At 37.0% G+C, this 16,770-nt stretch overlaps 1 protein-coding gene and 2 non-coding genes across 3 annotated transcripts; all 3 read right to left on the bottom strand.

Moving 5' to 3' along the window:
* Positions 1–4,184: 4,184 nt before the first annotated feature.
* Positions 4,185–11,502, bottom strand: LOC107720682 (vesicle-associated membrane protein 2). The gene is made up of 5 exons (XM_016528468.1): positions 11,255–11,502; positions 9,052–9,154; positions 8,791–8,949; positions 8,442–8,493; positions 4,185–5,104 (listed from the first exon to the last, which is right to left on the bottom strand). Coding segments are annotated over exons 1-5 (333 nt in total). The 5' UTR covers positions 11,257–11,502; the 3' UTR covers positions 4,185–5,087.
* Positions 11,503–12,032: 530 nt separating this feature from the next.
* trnal-aag (transfer RNA leucine (anticodon AAG)) lies at positions 12,033–12,114 on the bottom strand. Its single transcript has one exon. It is a non-coding gene; the product is annotated as a tRNA-Leu (tRNA).
* Positions 12,115–13,917: 1,803 nt separating this feature from the next.
* On the bottom strand, positions 13,918–13,999 carry trnal-uag (transfer RNA leucine (anticodon UAG)). The gene has a single exon. It is a non-coding gene; the product is annotated as a tRNA-Leu (tRNA).
* Positions 14,000–16,770: the final 2,771 nt, after the last annotated feature.

Below are 16,770 nucleotides of genomic sequence, written 5' to 3'. Positions count from 1 at the left end.
TTGCTGCTCAAATACACGGTGCAAGCAGATCACAGATGGACACATTTGTGGACGAAGTGTGTTTATCTTTGAGTGCTTTGAACACACGGCAACCGTTCTTGCGAGGATGTTATTATTTAGAAAAGTAAATTATTATTTTTAATTAATAATTTCACGTTTGGTCAGTGTTTAGGCTGACTTAATAGCCTTTGACATCCCTTTCAAAAATGGAGGGCAGTGCCATACGTTTATAATAGTGGCATCAGATGGTAATAGCATGGGGGGGGGTTCTGGGATTTTATCGATAACGATCGATAATCAGACGATATTTTGCTGAGTGTGTTGCACTGCAGGACTGCCATGGACAGCTGATTCTGTGTGGTGGTCAGTTCACAGCAGTGACAGAAATTAATCTTTTTTTTTTTACCCTTTATGGGCATTTTTACCTTTGTAAAGCCATTTGTTTTCTCAGTAAAGTCATCAATATAGTCAGTTACAATAATAAGTAATTTGGGGCTGTTACCAACAAATAAAATCATTATCAACAAAATTCATGCAATGCAGAGGAAACACATAAGCTACATCTGAAGTGGCATTTAGATGCATATACACAGTTTAATGCAAGGCATGAATGCTTTAACCTGCAGTTACAAATGCATAAATAATGTTTTGATCTTAAAACGTTGAATAATACTCATATTTGAAATGATTTAAAAAATAAATAAAAAGGTACTTTAAAATGTGAAATTAAAACCGCCAGTAGGTGGCAGCAAGTCACTGTTAATTAGTGAGTCATTGCAATTGAACAGCATCTTTTAAATGGTTGATTCATTCAGGAACGAAACACTGTCATGTTTTTCAGTCAGGCCTGGGTGTGGCTAGAGAAATTGAACTCAGGTGTGATAAACCACAGTTTTAACAGGGGGGCAAACACTTCTTCACACAGGGTCATGTAGTTTTGGATTTTGTTTTCCCTTAATAATAAAAACCTTAATTTAAAAACTGCATGTTGTGTTCACTTGTGTTATCTTTGACTAATATTTAAATTTGTTTGATGATCTGAAACATTAAAGTGTGACAAACATGCAAAAAAATAAGAAATCAGGAAGGGGGCCAACACTTTTTCACACCACTGTATTTGCTCCAGTAGGTGATGTCTGTTTTAAAACAGATAAAAGTTGAGATTATGGCATTAAAAAGTCGATTATGACATACAAATATATAATGAACACATGCTTTTGACTGTCATAATCTTTGTCTCGTAATTTCAACCTTTTTTGACTTTTTATGACTTGTCATATTTTTCAACTTTTTATGTCGTCATTATTACTTTTTGTCATAATTTTGACTTTTGTGTCATATTCAGTTTAGACTTTCTATGTAATAATTGTAAAATTTCATAAAATAATTTGGATTTTTTTTTTTTTTTGGTCATATTTTTCTTATGACTTTTTATTTTATAATTATGATTTGCCAAGGCATACACAATTACTGGAAATATTGTGTCTTAATTTAATGCTCAATATTAACTTATTGTTTATTGGAGTGTTTTATAAAAGCATTATCATACAGTAATTCTGTTCTGACTGCATACTCGTGTAACTTAATGTACTTCTACCATAGAACATGTTTAGGTAACCATGGTATTACATGTACCATGATACTCATTGGTAACTTTTTGTTAGAGTTAATTTAAGAAATAGTGACGCATAGTGAATAGTTACTTAAAATATTTACTTACTGAAAAAAAAAAAATAGTATTATTTTTACTGTATAAACATTTTACCTTAGGATTCATTGTGTAAAAATCTTCTCCAAATGCTGGAGCTGGCCTTGTTTTATAAAGGATTACTAAAAAAAAAAGACAGCTTATATGTTCTTAAATACACAATCTTAATACATAAATTTAAGAAATAAATTTATATTTTATATCAAATAGTTTATTTTAAAAAATCCACCCAGACACATTTTTATTATATATTTATTTTTTATGTTGTCATTGTTTTCAAACACACACACATTTTAATTTCTAACTCGGAACAATAAACACAGGTCATCATAACTGTCATTTTTTTGCAATATATATATGTATATTTATATATATATATATATTTTCCCAAGATGTTCATCCATATAATAGACATTGACAGATTTACTCTACAATTGATTTAATGTATGTCTGGTTGCCAAAAAGGTTCCCTGTTACAATGTAATTCGTTCTGTTTTAATATGTAGTCCACTATAACTTATGACACAAATAAATAGAAAATAAAATAAAATAACAACATAAAATAAAACTGTGAAGACCGCATTACCCATGATCCTCCAGCCTAGTCCCTCCAAAAAGGCCAGACAAACAGGGGTAATGCTAATCCTCAACCTTTCCTTTCCAAACGAACCTCCATAAATCAAATAAATACACAAATGAAGCACAAATTGTTATTAATACAGCAACTTGGCTCTTGGTTCGATGCATTTCTAGACCTCCATGAAGCTCTATGGTAACAGCTCCTTAAATTCTGCTTGTTTATACTGTTTATTCAGTCCCAAAAACCTTCAACAACGAATCAAACTGTTGTAAAACGCCATAACTATTCATTCAAAACAGCTCTGAATGAATAGCAACCAATTGAAGTTGATATCCCAGTCTGTACAAGCTTTCTGAAAAAAACTTTTGACACGCTAACCTTTAATAAGGCAGGGTTCATTTTCCAGTATTACTTTGATATCTTAGGTCACCGTTCTTATATTTCAACTTAAATTATAAAAATAAATCACCCTCTCCTAACTAAGCACATTGAAGCTGTGCCACAGAGCACCACTGTGAAGACTTAACAAATTTCTACTTAAATAAAGTAAACAACTGAAGACTAAACAACTGTATGACGTGAGCAATGGAGAAATCACTGTGGCTTTGAGCCAACGCCATAACTATTCATTCAAAACAGCTCTGAATGAATAGCAACCAATTGAAGTTGATATCCCAGTCTGTACAAGCTTTCTGAAAAAAACTTTTGACACGCTAACCTTTAATAAGGCAGGGTTCATTTTCCAGTATTACTTTGATATCTTAGGTCACCGTTCTTATATTTCAACTTAAATTATAAAAATAAATCACCCTCTCCTAACTAAGCACATTGAAGCTGTGCCACAGAGCACCACTGTGAAGACTTAACAAATTTCTACTTAAAATAAAGTAAACAACTGAAGACTAAACAACTGTATGACGTGAGCAATGGAGAAATCACTGTGGCTTTGAGCCAGTAAAGTTCTGTGTCTTCATTGGTTCCCTCCCAATAAAGAAGACGCAGCATCTTTAACAGGCTGGCGTGACAAAACTACTCCCACCGTCCCTCTCGACCCACGCGGTTTTGAACAAAACATGCCAAGACAAAAGAAAATGTCTTCATACACTCACACAAAGAAAAACAGAAAAGCACATACATTATTTGTAGTAGTCCCCTATTAGAATCCTTTCAATATGTGAAGCGTCTTAAACTCTTTTTGATTAATTTGTCACGTTTGAGTCCTACCCCAATGCATGATTATTATTATTAGTTAGTTATAGACTCCTTTAAAATGTTGACAACCCCTGGGAGAGAATTCTTATATTTGCCTAATATAATAAATAGTTTATCTATTTTAATATGATCAACATCTTATTCTAATTCCAGATTGCTTATGCCTTAAATGTCAAATCTAAAAAAGGACCCCCTTCCACCAGATGAAGCCCACACTACACACTGCGACAGATTTTTTTTGTCTTTTTTCTTCTTTAAACAGCTACAAAGAAATAGTTCCATGTTTTATATTCAGCATTAAAGATACAGACCTAAAGGAGAAGTTGTGCTATTATTGTTTACATATCAGCCCTGGGGATCAGATTGTGGTTTCAAATTCCTTATCCTGTTAGCAATCACCTCCACTAAATATTCAAGTACAATAAACATAGACCTGAAGAGAGATGGGCGATTTCTTGTTTCCTTTTGCTGGATGAGAGCTTTTAAAAACCAGAGATCTGGGGAAATGTTGTCCCTTAAAGGGGTCATATGATGCGATTTCATTTTTTCCTTTCTCTTTGGAGTGTTACAAGCTCTTGGTGCATAAAGAAGATCTGTAAATTTGCAAAGACTAAAGTCTCAAATCCAAAGAGATATTCTTTATAAAAGTTAAGAGTCAGCCACGCCTACCTAAAACGGGTTTGACTGCGTTACAAGTACTCGAGGTTGTTTAAGACCTATTTTGGAATTCTTTAAGATAAATACACTTACTTTGTTTGATAGACAGCATAATTCTACACTGCTATTAAGGAATGTTTAAGAGATAAGACACTAAAGACATTAAATTAAGATAAACATCTACAGTCATTGGTCCAGTCTGTTGTGGCAGTTCACTAAGAGTAAGTACTGTTGGTGAGAGAGAGAGAAAGAAAGAAAGAAAGAAAGTCAAAGGGGGTTGAGGGGGCAATGTGTAGGACTGAGATAGAGTGCATGTGACAAAGAACAAATTGGGGATATTGATTTAGTACCTCAGTTAAGGGAGTCTATCGCTTGTGCAAAAATACACCAATACTCAGTGAGCAAGAAAGAGTGAAATAGAGCATGCAAGATACAAACACCCAGATTAACACCCAGGCAGTAGTTTAAACCTGAAGCAAAATAAATCTTTCAAAACTTAAAAAAAATATACAAATGCACACTCACACACAAACTACAAAAACCATTATATCAGAATAAAACTACAAAGAACATTTGGAATATATACTGTATAATCTTATCGTATTCTAAGGGTTGTGATTTATTTTTTATCGGTTGTCACAAGTAATCAGGAGTTTGGAGTATGAACAGTATTTCCGAAAAGCCGGAGGTATTTACAGAGGAGACATGGCCACACACTCACGGACAGGATGAACGAGGAGTGACGGGCCCAGCTGTGAGGCAGAGGAGGCAGGGGGCAAGGGGGCTCGGGAAGGGCCGGATTTAGACTCTTTGAGGGCAAATAAATCGATTGTTGTGAGAAGTCGTTTTTCTCATCTTTTTTGGGAGGGATTTTTCTGTGGCTTGGAATTGGGCATTCATGAGCTCAGAGTGGGGTAGGAACGTCACGCTTTAGGTGCTGAAGTACACTGTGAAGAGAAGCAGATCAGATTTATCGTCAACATTCGAGAAACTGTACGTAATATGAAATATGATCTTATAACGAGTTACTCTAAGTATTTTCTACTTTTCAAGTATTTGCCACCTTTTCACTATCCAAGACAAAGGGAAGACCGGAAGTTATTTATTCCTAATGGAGAGTAGTATGGGAGTGGCGTGGAGTTTGATCATATGTGTATGCTGAATTTTCTGATATAATTTGAGCTTTGGAAACACTAAAATATTTGATGTTTTGCAGCTAGGCCATATGCAACTGCCACAGCATCAGATTAGTGGAGATGCAAGTGAAATGTATAATATTTTCCAACCTGTAAAATGGGCAGTTATGAATAATTAAGTCAGAAATTAACTTATAATTGTTTATTTACAATACTTTTTTTTCAACCATGTTGGCTGTAATTTGTTTTGTGTGGATATACAATGGTGAATAAGATCAGTATAACAGCGGATTTTTTTAACATTCCATGTGACGGCCACCAGGGGGCAAAATGTGATGATTGTACCAAGTAGGTATAACTGCAGACCGGAGATCTCCAAAATGGGGCATGAACTCCAAAAGTGGACAGAACCTCCAAAATGGGGCGGGGTCTCTTCGCGCAAAGACTTTCACCATTGGCTCTGGCTTCGGCCAATTGTTATTGACTTACATTTCAAAATAAAACTTTATAACTTAAACATTGTTTCTAATTGATCTAAAATAAAATATGCTATACAAATAAATATTCTCCTTGAGAGCAGAGCCCAAAGCTCGTGACCAGTGTTGTTCGGGCCGGAGTTTGAACCTCTGCTTAATAAATGGGAATCACCCACAAGCTCTCCCGCGAGCAGTCCCAGCGCAGCGCAGGGGAAAGATTTCACTCTATCGCTTTGTTCTAAGCGACGGGGGCGTCCCGGGCCTCGAAATTCACAGGGTAGGAGGGGGTAGTGACGCTGGGTGTAACTAAAAAGGTGCCATTGTCCGGTGAGGTCCTGTTGGGGAGTTACGGAACGGCCCGGCTCGGCGATCTCATATCGCATAATCTTATTAACTACTTATCTCCTGAACTTTCTTTACCACGCTATTCAGCGCCAATCCCACCGTGCAGTCAATTTAACTGGTTAAGGTTAGGGTCAGGTGTGGGGTAGGCTTAGCATTTATTGTAGCATAGTGTAGGAAATCAACACTGTGATTGACACAACCAATAAAATCTTTAGAATCAGCTGTGGGGTGGAGTTTCCACTGGACTGGATTGGGAGAAAAAATTGTGCATGCGTGTCATGTGCCTGTCTGTCAATGGGAGGAAGCCACGCCCTATTTTGGAGCTCCCACCCCATTTTAGAGTTCCCTCCCCCATTTGGAGATCTCCAGGCTGCAGTTATACCCTTCTCGATTGTATGAGAATATCGGAGATAGTGGAAAGGCTGTTTTAATTTTAAAGGAATATTCCGTGTTCAACATGCAATTTTCGCTCAAAATTTTGTACCTCAGTTTGTGAAATCAAACACAAATACCAAGTTGACTGTAAAGAGTGCTTAAAGGACAAGTTTACAGATTTTCACACAGCTTTGTATTTTTACTATGTGTACTATTTCTTCATGTTACCTGCACTCAGATCTCCCGGTTTACTGGTCAGCTAAAATCCGCTGGATGGCACAAAATGCTACATCTTTTGAGAGCTCCAGGGCTTTAGTTAAAACTACAGATTTATAAATTTTTATATCCCCACCTACAAACAGCCCAGTGCAGCATGGGTGTTGAAGCTCCCTACCTTTTTAGCACACAGCCCTCTTTCTATGTTTTTGCTAGTCATGTAGCACTGATTATTAAAAAAATGCCTTTCTACGGCATAGACAGCCAAGTTTTATCTTGCCAGCGGCAAATTACCCATTTAAAACTGAATTTCCTTTTACAAAGAAATAATTTCTACGGTGATGTCTTCGGTTCACTTAGTTTTGTCGTGGCCACGATATAATAACTCGTGGGAACATGATCATATGTTGTGGCCACGAGATCATTTTGTCAAGGTAACGACATCCTTATTTCGTGGCCTCGAGATGCTATGTTGAGGGAACAACATCCATTTCTTGTGGCCACGACTTCTTATGTTGAGGGAATGACATATTTTTCTCATGGCCACGAGTTAATGTGTAAACAAACCTGCGTGACCATAGAAACCCGGGATTATCAGAGATGGATAAAACATTTTTATTAACATTTAATTTTATATTTGTATATTATTATTAAATTAACTTGTTAGGGCTATATTTTTATATTTATTTCATAAATAAAATATTTTATTATTTCCCCTTTCAATTCGTGTATCGCTTTACCTAATTAACGTTCTGTATAATTATGCTAGTATTTGCTAGTCTACCATATATTTAGCAAATACTGTAAACGCCTGACAATTATGCCAATAAAGTTTTGACTTTATGATTGTATTTATGCCCGTGTGTGATGATAAACGAGCATGTTGTGGTTTCATTTACAAATGAAACTACGTGAATGATTCATTCCTCAACGAAACACTATAATATTTATAATTATTAATTTGCCGAAATAAAATGAAATATATGTTAAATTCAACTTTTAAACCGCACTTCCAGTTGGCTATAAATTCCAGTCAGCATAATCAAAGCTTTACTGGCATATTGAGCATTTACAGTAGGCTATTATTTACAAAACGTTATGTAAAGAGATCGAAATGAAGGGGAAAATGAATATGCTACAAAAATATAATAATAGGCTAATAATAACAACAACAACAATAATAATAATATACAAATATTACGGAAAAAAGATGATCAGTTAATTAGGTACAAGACTGTGGGATGGATAAAAATGTTTTCCTGTAGGCCTATTTTATTTTATGTACTTAATGAAACATTTAGTCATGATAAACTTAATTTGAATGCTGTCTACATTGCTTGCAATAGCCTACAGTCCGGTAGCCTAAGCCTATGGTTAATATAATAATTAATAATAATAATTTCTTAATTCAAAACAAAATATTAATAAATCCATCTCTGATAATCCCGGGTTGCTATGGTCACGCAGGTTTGTTTATGCATTAAACTCGTGGCCACGAGAAAAGGATGTTGTTCCCTCAACATAGCATCTCGAGGCGACTTCACATCGCGTGGCCACGACATAAGGATGTCGTTACCTCGACAAAACGATCTCGTCCACGACAAAACTAAGTGAACCAAAGATGTCCCCTCCCGGTCACTGTACATTTCTGCATTTGAGATTCTAAAAATATTTTCCCCGTTGTTTTAACCCATAATATTCCTTTGAAAATCAGTAAGAATATTTTCATTACTTACCAATGATTATAATGAGGACAATCGCGCATATCACCCCCAGGATAATCATCATCTAAAGGAAAGAGGCAAAAAGAGGGAGAATGAGTTGAAAAGCAGTAAAAAGTAGACTATGAAGACCCAACATTCAAACATTTGATCCAAAAATGTGTTATTATGAACTACTTTTTGTTTTGAGGCACTGTTTTTTATATTATATTAAAATATACAATTTTAAGCTGTGAATACAAATTGTAATTTTTTACTTAAATTTTTTGAGATTTACTGTTAGCTGTTTGCTTGATTTAGATGTGTTGTTATGAAAATCCATTGCCTTTTCAGCCTTACTTGAGGCACTTTTTGGGTTGTTTACCTTGGCATTCTTCCACCAGTATTTATTCTTGAGCTTGGCGGCACTGGTCTCAAATTGTGAGGCTCCAGCCTGCAGGGCATCAGCCCGATCATCCAGTTCTGACAGCTTCTGGTCCCTCTCCAGAACCTTGTCTACGTTCACACGCATAATGTCCACCACCTGAGAAAGGATGAAGGTGACTCTTAGTAAACTGTGTCATAAACGTGTCTTCTGAAAATGCACTTATAGATGAAAGAAGGCAAAGAGAACGGGCTCACTCACCTCATCCACCTGAGCCTGTGTCTGCTGTAAGCGACGGTTGCTGGTGAGGTTAGGGGGAGGCTGGTTACCTCCTTCTGGGGCAGGGGCACCGGCTGGGGCAGACCTGCAAACCAACATACAGGCTTTTGTCAAAACTTCAATATTACTGAGGTAATAGCAAGTCTACTTGCTAATGCCAATCTCAGCCACCAGAGGAAGACAAAACTCTGAATAAAGGTCACCTCTGAAGGATCCCTGGATATAATCCCTGTTTAGTAAGAAAGGAAAGACTTTTTCCTACTGGGATCTCTCTCTTTTTTTATATATATTTAAATGGAGTAAATGAGCTAGTAGTAAAGCTTACCATATTTTTATTCTTATTTACCAGCCTTTTTTCATTCTCATTTACTTCCGCATCTTCTCATTTACAATAGTCTATATTTAGACATCAAGTCTTGGTTCCTCTCACCTTCACTGACATGAAAAAATGTATTTGCACTTTGCTTTGTGTGAAGTGTATCATTTTAATGGTACTTATAGCCAGAACATAATAGTATCTATCTATCTATCTATCATCTAAGCATAAGAAGCAGAAACAGGCTTTAAGAGGAAATACTAAATACTATGATTCAATACTAAATTATCCGAAGACAAAATTTGGGTGTAGCCAATATCTTAGTAGTTTTATTATCATCAAGACTAATGGCTGCACGGATGCTAAATTTCTCATTTAAAGCAAAATGTGTGTCAGTTCACACAGACCACACCGAACATTTGTCCCGAGCTCTTACGGCCTGGTTATGCAAGGCTATTTTTCCGATGCTAACTGACAAATTCCAAATAAATGAATAAGAAAGCATCATACATTTACTGCATTTTACACTAATATGAGGTTAAATAAATTGTTTCTGGACTGTTCCTTACACACAACTGGTAAAGGCAGGGTCATATGAATAATAGGGACAACATCCCCACCCCCACACAAGGCCTTCATTAAGCATGTGTGTGTGTCTCTGTCATTGTTGCGTCACAATCAACATACATTTGATCAAATAACTGGACCAGATGTTTACATTTGTTACTAACTGATACAAATCTGTTTTTATGTAAGCTAGAACCTTAAAACAGCAGATTGGTCATGTCAAAACATCACACTCCAGACCCAGTGATGCTTTAATAGAAGTATACAATAGGGGAGGTAATATGGACGTATTATTGAAGCTGCGCGCCATTTGCAGCCTCGATGATTTAAACCAGTTAAACGAGCGTGTCTAGAAAATACTAGTATACACGGCCATCTTTCCTGCAGAGGAACACCTGCGCCCTTTGTGCCAGCCATTTGGCTTCAGTCTAACCAAATATCAATGAATATCAAGGCCTGGTTCCATAGAAACATGTTGAATGGTTTAGAGAATAATATAATTCGACAATGTAACAAATTGCATCGCCCCCTTTTTTTACCAACCCCCACGACTCGCGTGAAATATCACGCCTCTAGTTTACAGCCTGCGATTTTTTTTCCTGTTTTATACCATGTGAGGTATATTTTCCATTATCATTATGTAAACGTCAATTTGTTAAAATTGATATCAGGCCAGGGTTGAAATACAGTGGGCCTTGGGCTATTTGAGATAAATCCCAGTGGGCTTTTGAATTGCCATCGAAATTATCATAGGGACAGGGATTTGGGTGGACAAATATATCAATTGCAATAGCCTACATAATTTTAATTCATAAATTATTTTCATTCTAAAAAGCGCGCGACCAATTCCAACCAAACCAGTCCAATCCGGTGTCTATGCGTGATTCTATCTCAGTTGCTCATACCAAACACGAGAATAAAGCGAAAAACGTTTATATTATAAATAAACTCGTTCCCGTACAGCAATTTACTGTACAGATGCAAATTTTGTATGTCAGCGGTAGCAACTAAAATGGAAACACTTTGGCCATTAGGACCCTATTTATAGACGATTATATAGCAAGTGCGCTCGTCAGAATTCAATGGAAATACGTAATAGATGTGGAATAATGCGTATATACAATCAAATATAACCCTACGGTAATATGGAATAAGATTATTTTGTGCATACATATTATTATTTGTAGACCACGTTCTATTAACAAGTGGCAGCAGCATCATAATAATCGAGCAAAGAGAGAGGTTATAAAACGTCATTCAAAACTAGATTACGAACATTCATTTCAATTAAACCGTACTCACATTTTGAACCTGGTTTTGTGTGCGTCTACAATGTGGATGAACGCGCTGCTTCAGGCGTTTCTCCCCGTCTCCGGGATAAATAATGCACTCTCCAGGTTATTCCAGTAAAGCGGTATTCCTTAAAGGTTTGTATTTATTTATTTCCAGCGGTGTGCCGCGCCTTGCTATTATTGCCTTTATAATAAGGGCGCTCTACCGCTACTCTCTTCTGTCACTATGTACACATAAAAAATAGATGTTCGGATTAGGCGAACAAAGATGGCTCGTTGACGTCACTCGTCATCCGGGAAGCTGCATGTTGGAAGCAGTGACCATGAGAGACAGGAGATGGAGGATGCATTGCTTGTTGACAGTGTGACAAGACGGGACAGGGCACGTTTAGGCTATCCGTGTGGAACACTTTCAACAGTATATGTAAGAGGACGTGGGATGGGGTTCATGGATTGTAGATTGTATTTGCACAACATGCCTTGTGGTTAATTTATTTATAAGTAAGGATTGCTGAAACAAACAAAATGGCGGTCTATGAAGGGATGAATGGGCTTCCCAGGCTGCGTAAACTCACTTGTTAGTTATTTTAATGGGAAATATGAAAACATTTAGATTTCTGGAGCAGTGTTATTGTAATGCATCCTGACAGCACATGTGCCGACAATACTAATTTCATAATACTTTTCGCACTAGACTAAGTAAATATTGTGTGTCTACTCATGTTGCCTTACGCGGTATACTTTGTAACATGACATCAAAAGGTAATAGTACAAAGAGAAAAAGTGTTTGGCAGCGGTGGGATTCGAACCCACGCCCCCGAAGAGACTGGAGCCTTAATCCAGCGCCTTAGACCGCTCGGCCACGCTACCGTTGAGAATTAGTGCACGCTACGAATCTAAAAAACATGTGATGTGTATCGTAGCTGCTCTATGTTTTAAAACACTTGTCATTTAGGTTTATATTCAGGCCATATTTAGGTTTATACATCATCTATAAAGAAAGTTTTATTATTTCATTATTTATTAAACCACTGAAGTTTTATTAATCACATATTTTATTATACTTATCATCAAAGTGGCAAAACCGTTCTATTTTAAAAAGAATAGAATATAATTTATTTAGAAAAATACACTTTTAGCGTTTAAGACCATAGACTGTAAAAAAACTGTTTAAGACATGATTGCTTAAACCACTAGATGTCGCTATATGCATGTAGTATTCATATGGTTTTCATCAGATATCTCTGCCAACAAGAAAAACTTTACCATAACACAAAATGAATGCGACGTGTAAAACCACAAATTCAAGTGACGATGTTTAAACCTCAAAAATATTTTTTACATAATGTAATGTAACAGAACTGTGCTTCATACACCCACTTCAAAAAGTTTACTGATCAGTTCTGATAGGAGATTTTGTATTACCATTTCTAGAACAGTAATTTAATATTAGTCTAAATGGAATTCTTAACAGCAATTCGATGTAAATACGTGTTATTTACACGTTTTGCGAGTAAGAGAAATTCACTCAGCTTCCGTCTGTGGGTGAACACTTAGCCCCTCCTCTTGACTCATATTAGCGGTTTTCTAAATAAATAAACGCATATTTTAGGTGTTTTTATGAAATATTTTTAATGAAAACCTGAAATGGGACGTATATCTGTATTAATTTTACGGTTACACGAATAAATAGCGAAACGGCCATCGGTTTCAAAATCCACCAATGGGATCGCAGGGAACGCCAGCATGTTAGGTCTAAAAGAAACTGAATTTAAAATCTATAGTTTAACTTTTAAAAAACGTTAAAACGCTTCTCTTGTACTAGTCATTGAATGTATGACTACATACGTGATCTGTACTTTGAATTCTTTTGAACGAGTTAGAATCACAACCATGATTGAAAATACTTGCGCGGTTTAACAAAAGCTTTCCGAGACCTTAACTAAAGTACTTTAGTGGGTTTATGGCTCATCTGTTATCTTAGAAATAAGGTTTTAGAGCGAGATTAGATGATTCTATGAATACGTGATTTTAGAACGTATTTGTGTAAGGTTTGCAATATCTTTACGAATCTTATCTGATTTTTGTGTAATGATTGAACCTGGTTAAAATAAGATATGTGAACTATAGATAGATTCCCTATAAACGGTTGTATCTATGTGCCGCTATTCGTAAAGCCGTCCGCCATATTGGAATGGTTAAAGCAGGTCCATGAACACTCGAGAGCAAGTAGACTGTATGTCTGCAACCCTAGTTTTACGCATGTATGAATATCTGTATCTGCAATAGACTTCAGCAGATGATTTAGCAAAGGATGGAAAATCCATTTTCTCTACACACACACACAAACAAAAACTGCTCACCCACACTCAATGATAATTATGTGTATTCCAAAAAAATACCTTCGAAAAAAGTGCTCGCGTTAGGCTAACCGAGACTTGTCATTTGCACTTATATATTGTTGCTCTTTTGTTAGTTTTGACTGCTTTTATTGTCCTCATTTGTAAGTCGCTTTGGATAAAAGCTTCTGCTAAATGACTAAATAAATAAAATAAATAAAAAAGATAATAGCTAAAGATAAAAGTTGAAGTTCTGTGCTCTTGGATACATCCGGAAATTGAATGTTTTAGTGACGTGATAGTTTCTTAATTTAAAATAATTAGAAAACAGTTTTGGCAGCGGTGGGATTCGAACCCACGCCTCCAGAGAGACTGGAGCCTAAATCCAGCGCCTTAGACCGCTCGGCCACGCTACCCTATGCGGCCAGTAAAAATGCTATACAAATTAATACAGTGTTCCGGTCTACATTCGTCGTCACGAATTCCTAAACAGTTAACGTGAATTAACGGACGAAATAATTTGCTTTTCAATAACCGTTTTCTTTATATTACCTGATGGTGTCAGTGTGCCCACATACTTTCTTCTGGGATAAATTCGTATGAAACAATAATATGAATCAGATACACAATCCAAAATAAATTAGTTTTTATGTGACCATATCCTTAATCTGGCCTCAAGATTTGTTTTGTTTAAAGAATACAAATCTAGCTACATATTATAAATAAGGCCATGATTTAATATATCTAATATGTAATGTGTACTTTAACTTATAAATTATAACGTTACATCCTTTTGATAAGAAAACGTGAATGCAGGAGTAAATTATTAAGATGCTTTTTTTCACTGATTTTATTTAATTTGAAATCAGGGAGCTGGAGCTGCATGGCGGAAAGGATCATATAGATCTTGATTGAAGTCATATGGGTCGTAGGTTGGAACTGGAGCATTTAGGATTACTTTGTTCCCCGTTTCTTTTTTCACCTTTTCCACTGGCAGTGCTGGTGATGGTTCGATCATCTTAACTGGCCTGGGAGGATTGTCGATTAGGCAGTCAGGGTCCCAGTAATGCCTAGTTCACACTGCACGATTTTCAAAGACGTCGCATCACTGTTGGTTTCACACTGAACGACTATCTGGGGTAGCATTCAGTTGTTGCTGTGTTCACACTGCACGATGGAACGCGTCGGCGATTCCCTCAGATCACGTCTTTGATAATTCACACTGTGTGATTGTCACTCGCGTGAACGAGCACCGATTTGCCTCCGATTTCGGGCATTTGTCGGCGATTTCGCAAAACCTGTCGGCGAGTGAAAAATCGGGCTAAAATCGTGCAGTGTGAACTCGGCATAAGGATCACAGTCATACTCCATTCCTTTGATAATCATTGGATGAGGGGGGGGTGGAGGCGTGGATTTTTGTGGTGGTGGAGGAGGGGCAGACGTCACTGGCTCTGAGGCAGTTACAGGTGGAGAGAGCGACTTCTGGACAGGGCTGAGTTTGCAGATTGGGTGGTAACGTGGATCGCAAAGTACAGGTACACCACCAGCGGGAAGGTACACAATATGTGGCTTGCATTGGGGGTCTTTTGAATTACACAGGTACATAACATCCATCTTGGAGACAGGTGGTAAAGTAGGGGGTGGAGGCTGGGTTGTGGGTGGAGGCATCGACTTTAGTTGGAGGCCGAGGCTATTCTGGTATTTGGATGCATCAGGGCCATACATGAGCTCCAGGTGTCGCATCTGCTGGTAAAGCATTCGAATTCTGTCTATCTCATAGAGCTGGAAGACAGACAGAGAAAATACAGCTTCTTTGTGCATTTTAGTGAACAACACTTCTATTTTTATTTCTGCTGTATATTGCTTGCTGAGGAAATAACTTAAAAGGACAGTTCACCCAAAAATGCCAATTCTGTCATAATTTACTTTCCCCCATGTTGCTCCAAACCAATAAGATTTTACTTAATCTTTAAAAAAACTCAAAAGATTCAACAAGGTCATAAAGGCATCATAAAACTTATCAATATGAATTGAGCGGTTTAATCCAAGTTGTGTGAAGCAATACCATCGCTTCATATAATGAACAGATTTAATTCTGTCTTTTAATCCAAATTGGTTTAGACCGCTCAATTGATATGGATTCATTTTAAGATGTCTTAATGACCTTTTTTGGATCTTTTAAGTTTTGAATACCTGTACTTTCAATGAAGGAATAGAAATATCTCAGATGTCATTAAAAATATCTTAATTTGAGTTTCAAAGATTAAAGGTAGGGTTGGCGATTTCGAAGTGGTTAGCAATAGCAAACTGGCTTTGACAGCATAAGATCCCACCCTCCCTGCAAATCACTCTCCAAAGCCACGCCTCCTTCAAAACACTAGTGAAGTCCGTACACGCCCACTGCTGGAGCGGTTCTCGTTCTCGAGTCAAGAACCGGTTGCATCGGTTTTCGGATCACCAGTACACTGAACCGAGAACCGTTTCTTTCGGACACGTCCGATTTGAGAACCGGTGAGCTGATGATACTGCGCATGCGTGTAATTTTTCAAGAGGACGAAAAGCATGTTATCCAAGTATTTTGTTAAACTGTGATAATATATAATAAGTGTGATAATATAAATATATTTTATTTTACTTTTTTTTTTAAAGATGAATGTATCTAATCTGTGTACTTTGTTCAGTTGAAGATTCTGTTAGGTTATAGGCTGTAAGGATAAAAGAAACTCAGATACTTTGATCTTCTGAGGAACCGAACACGCAAGAAACCTTCATCCACCACTGGATACCTTCCTTGGGCCAAGTGCGTGGACCTTACAAGGCCAAAGGGGTTTGTCAGGGAAGTTGGACCATAATTAAGAATCTGTTTAATAGGAATAAGGGATGATTTATGAAATACCTGTACTGTAATTATAGTTAACGATGACACATTCACAAATTGAGTTTGTAGTAAATAGAACATGAACACGAGTAGAGCAGCTGATGATATACTGAACGTGCATGCAGCGTGCTGGTTAGAGCGGTTCTCGTTCTCGAGTCAAGAACCGGTTGCATCGGTTTTCGGATCACACACTGAACCGAGAACCGTTTCTTTCGGACACGTCCGATTTGAGAACCGATGAGCTGATGATACTGCGCATGCGTGATGCAGCGTGAAGCTACCGAACAGATTGCCTACTATGACTGACAA

Source organism: Sinocyclocheilus rhinocerous, unplaced genomic scaffold, assembly GCF_001515625.1.
Source record: "Sinocyclocheilus rhinocerous isolate Xijiao unplaced genomic scaffold, SAMN03320098_v1.1 scaffold603, whole genome shotgun sequence".
Taxonomy (NCBI): domain Eukaryota; kingdom Metazoa; phylum Chordata; class Actinopteri; order Cypriniformes; family Cyprinidae; genus Sinocyclocheilus; species Sinocyclocheilus rhinocerous.
The sequence above is the reverse complement of the archived record's forward strand: the minus strand, read 5'-3'. Positions and strand labels throughout refer to the sequence as shown.

What these genes read in the sequence shown, in the direction of transcription:
- LOC107720682 (XM_016528468.1), bottom strand. An exon ending in CACAGGCTCAGGTGGATGAG is followed by an intron (nt 8,950 to 9,051) that starts GTGAGTGAGCCC and finishes ATCCTTTCTCAG; the next exon opens with GTGGTGGACATTATGCGTGT. An exon ending in ACTGGTGGAAGAATGCCAAG is followed by an intron (nt 8,494 to 8,790) that starts GTAAACAACCCA and finishes TCTTTCCTTTAG; the next exon opens with ATGATGATTATCCTGGGGGT.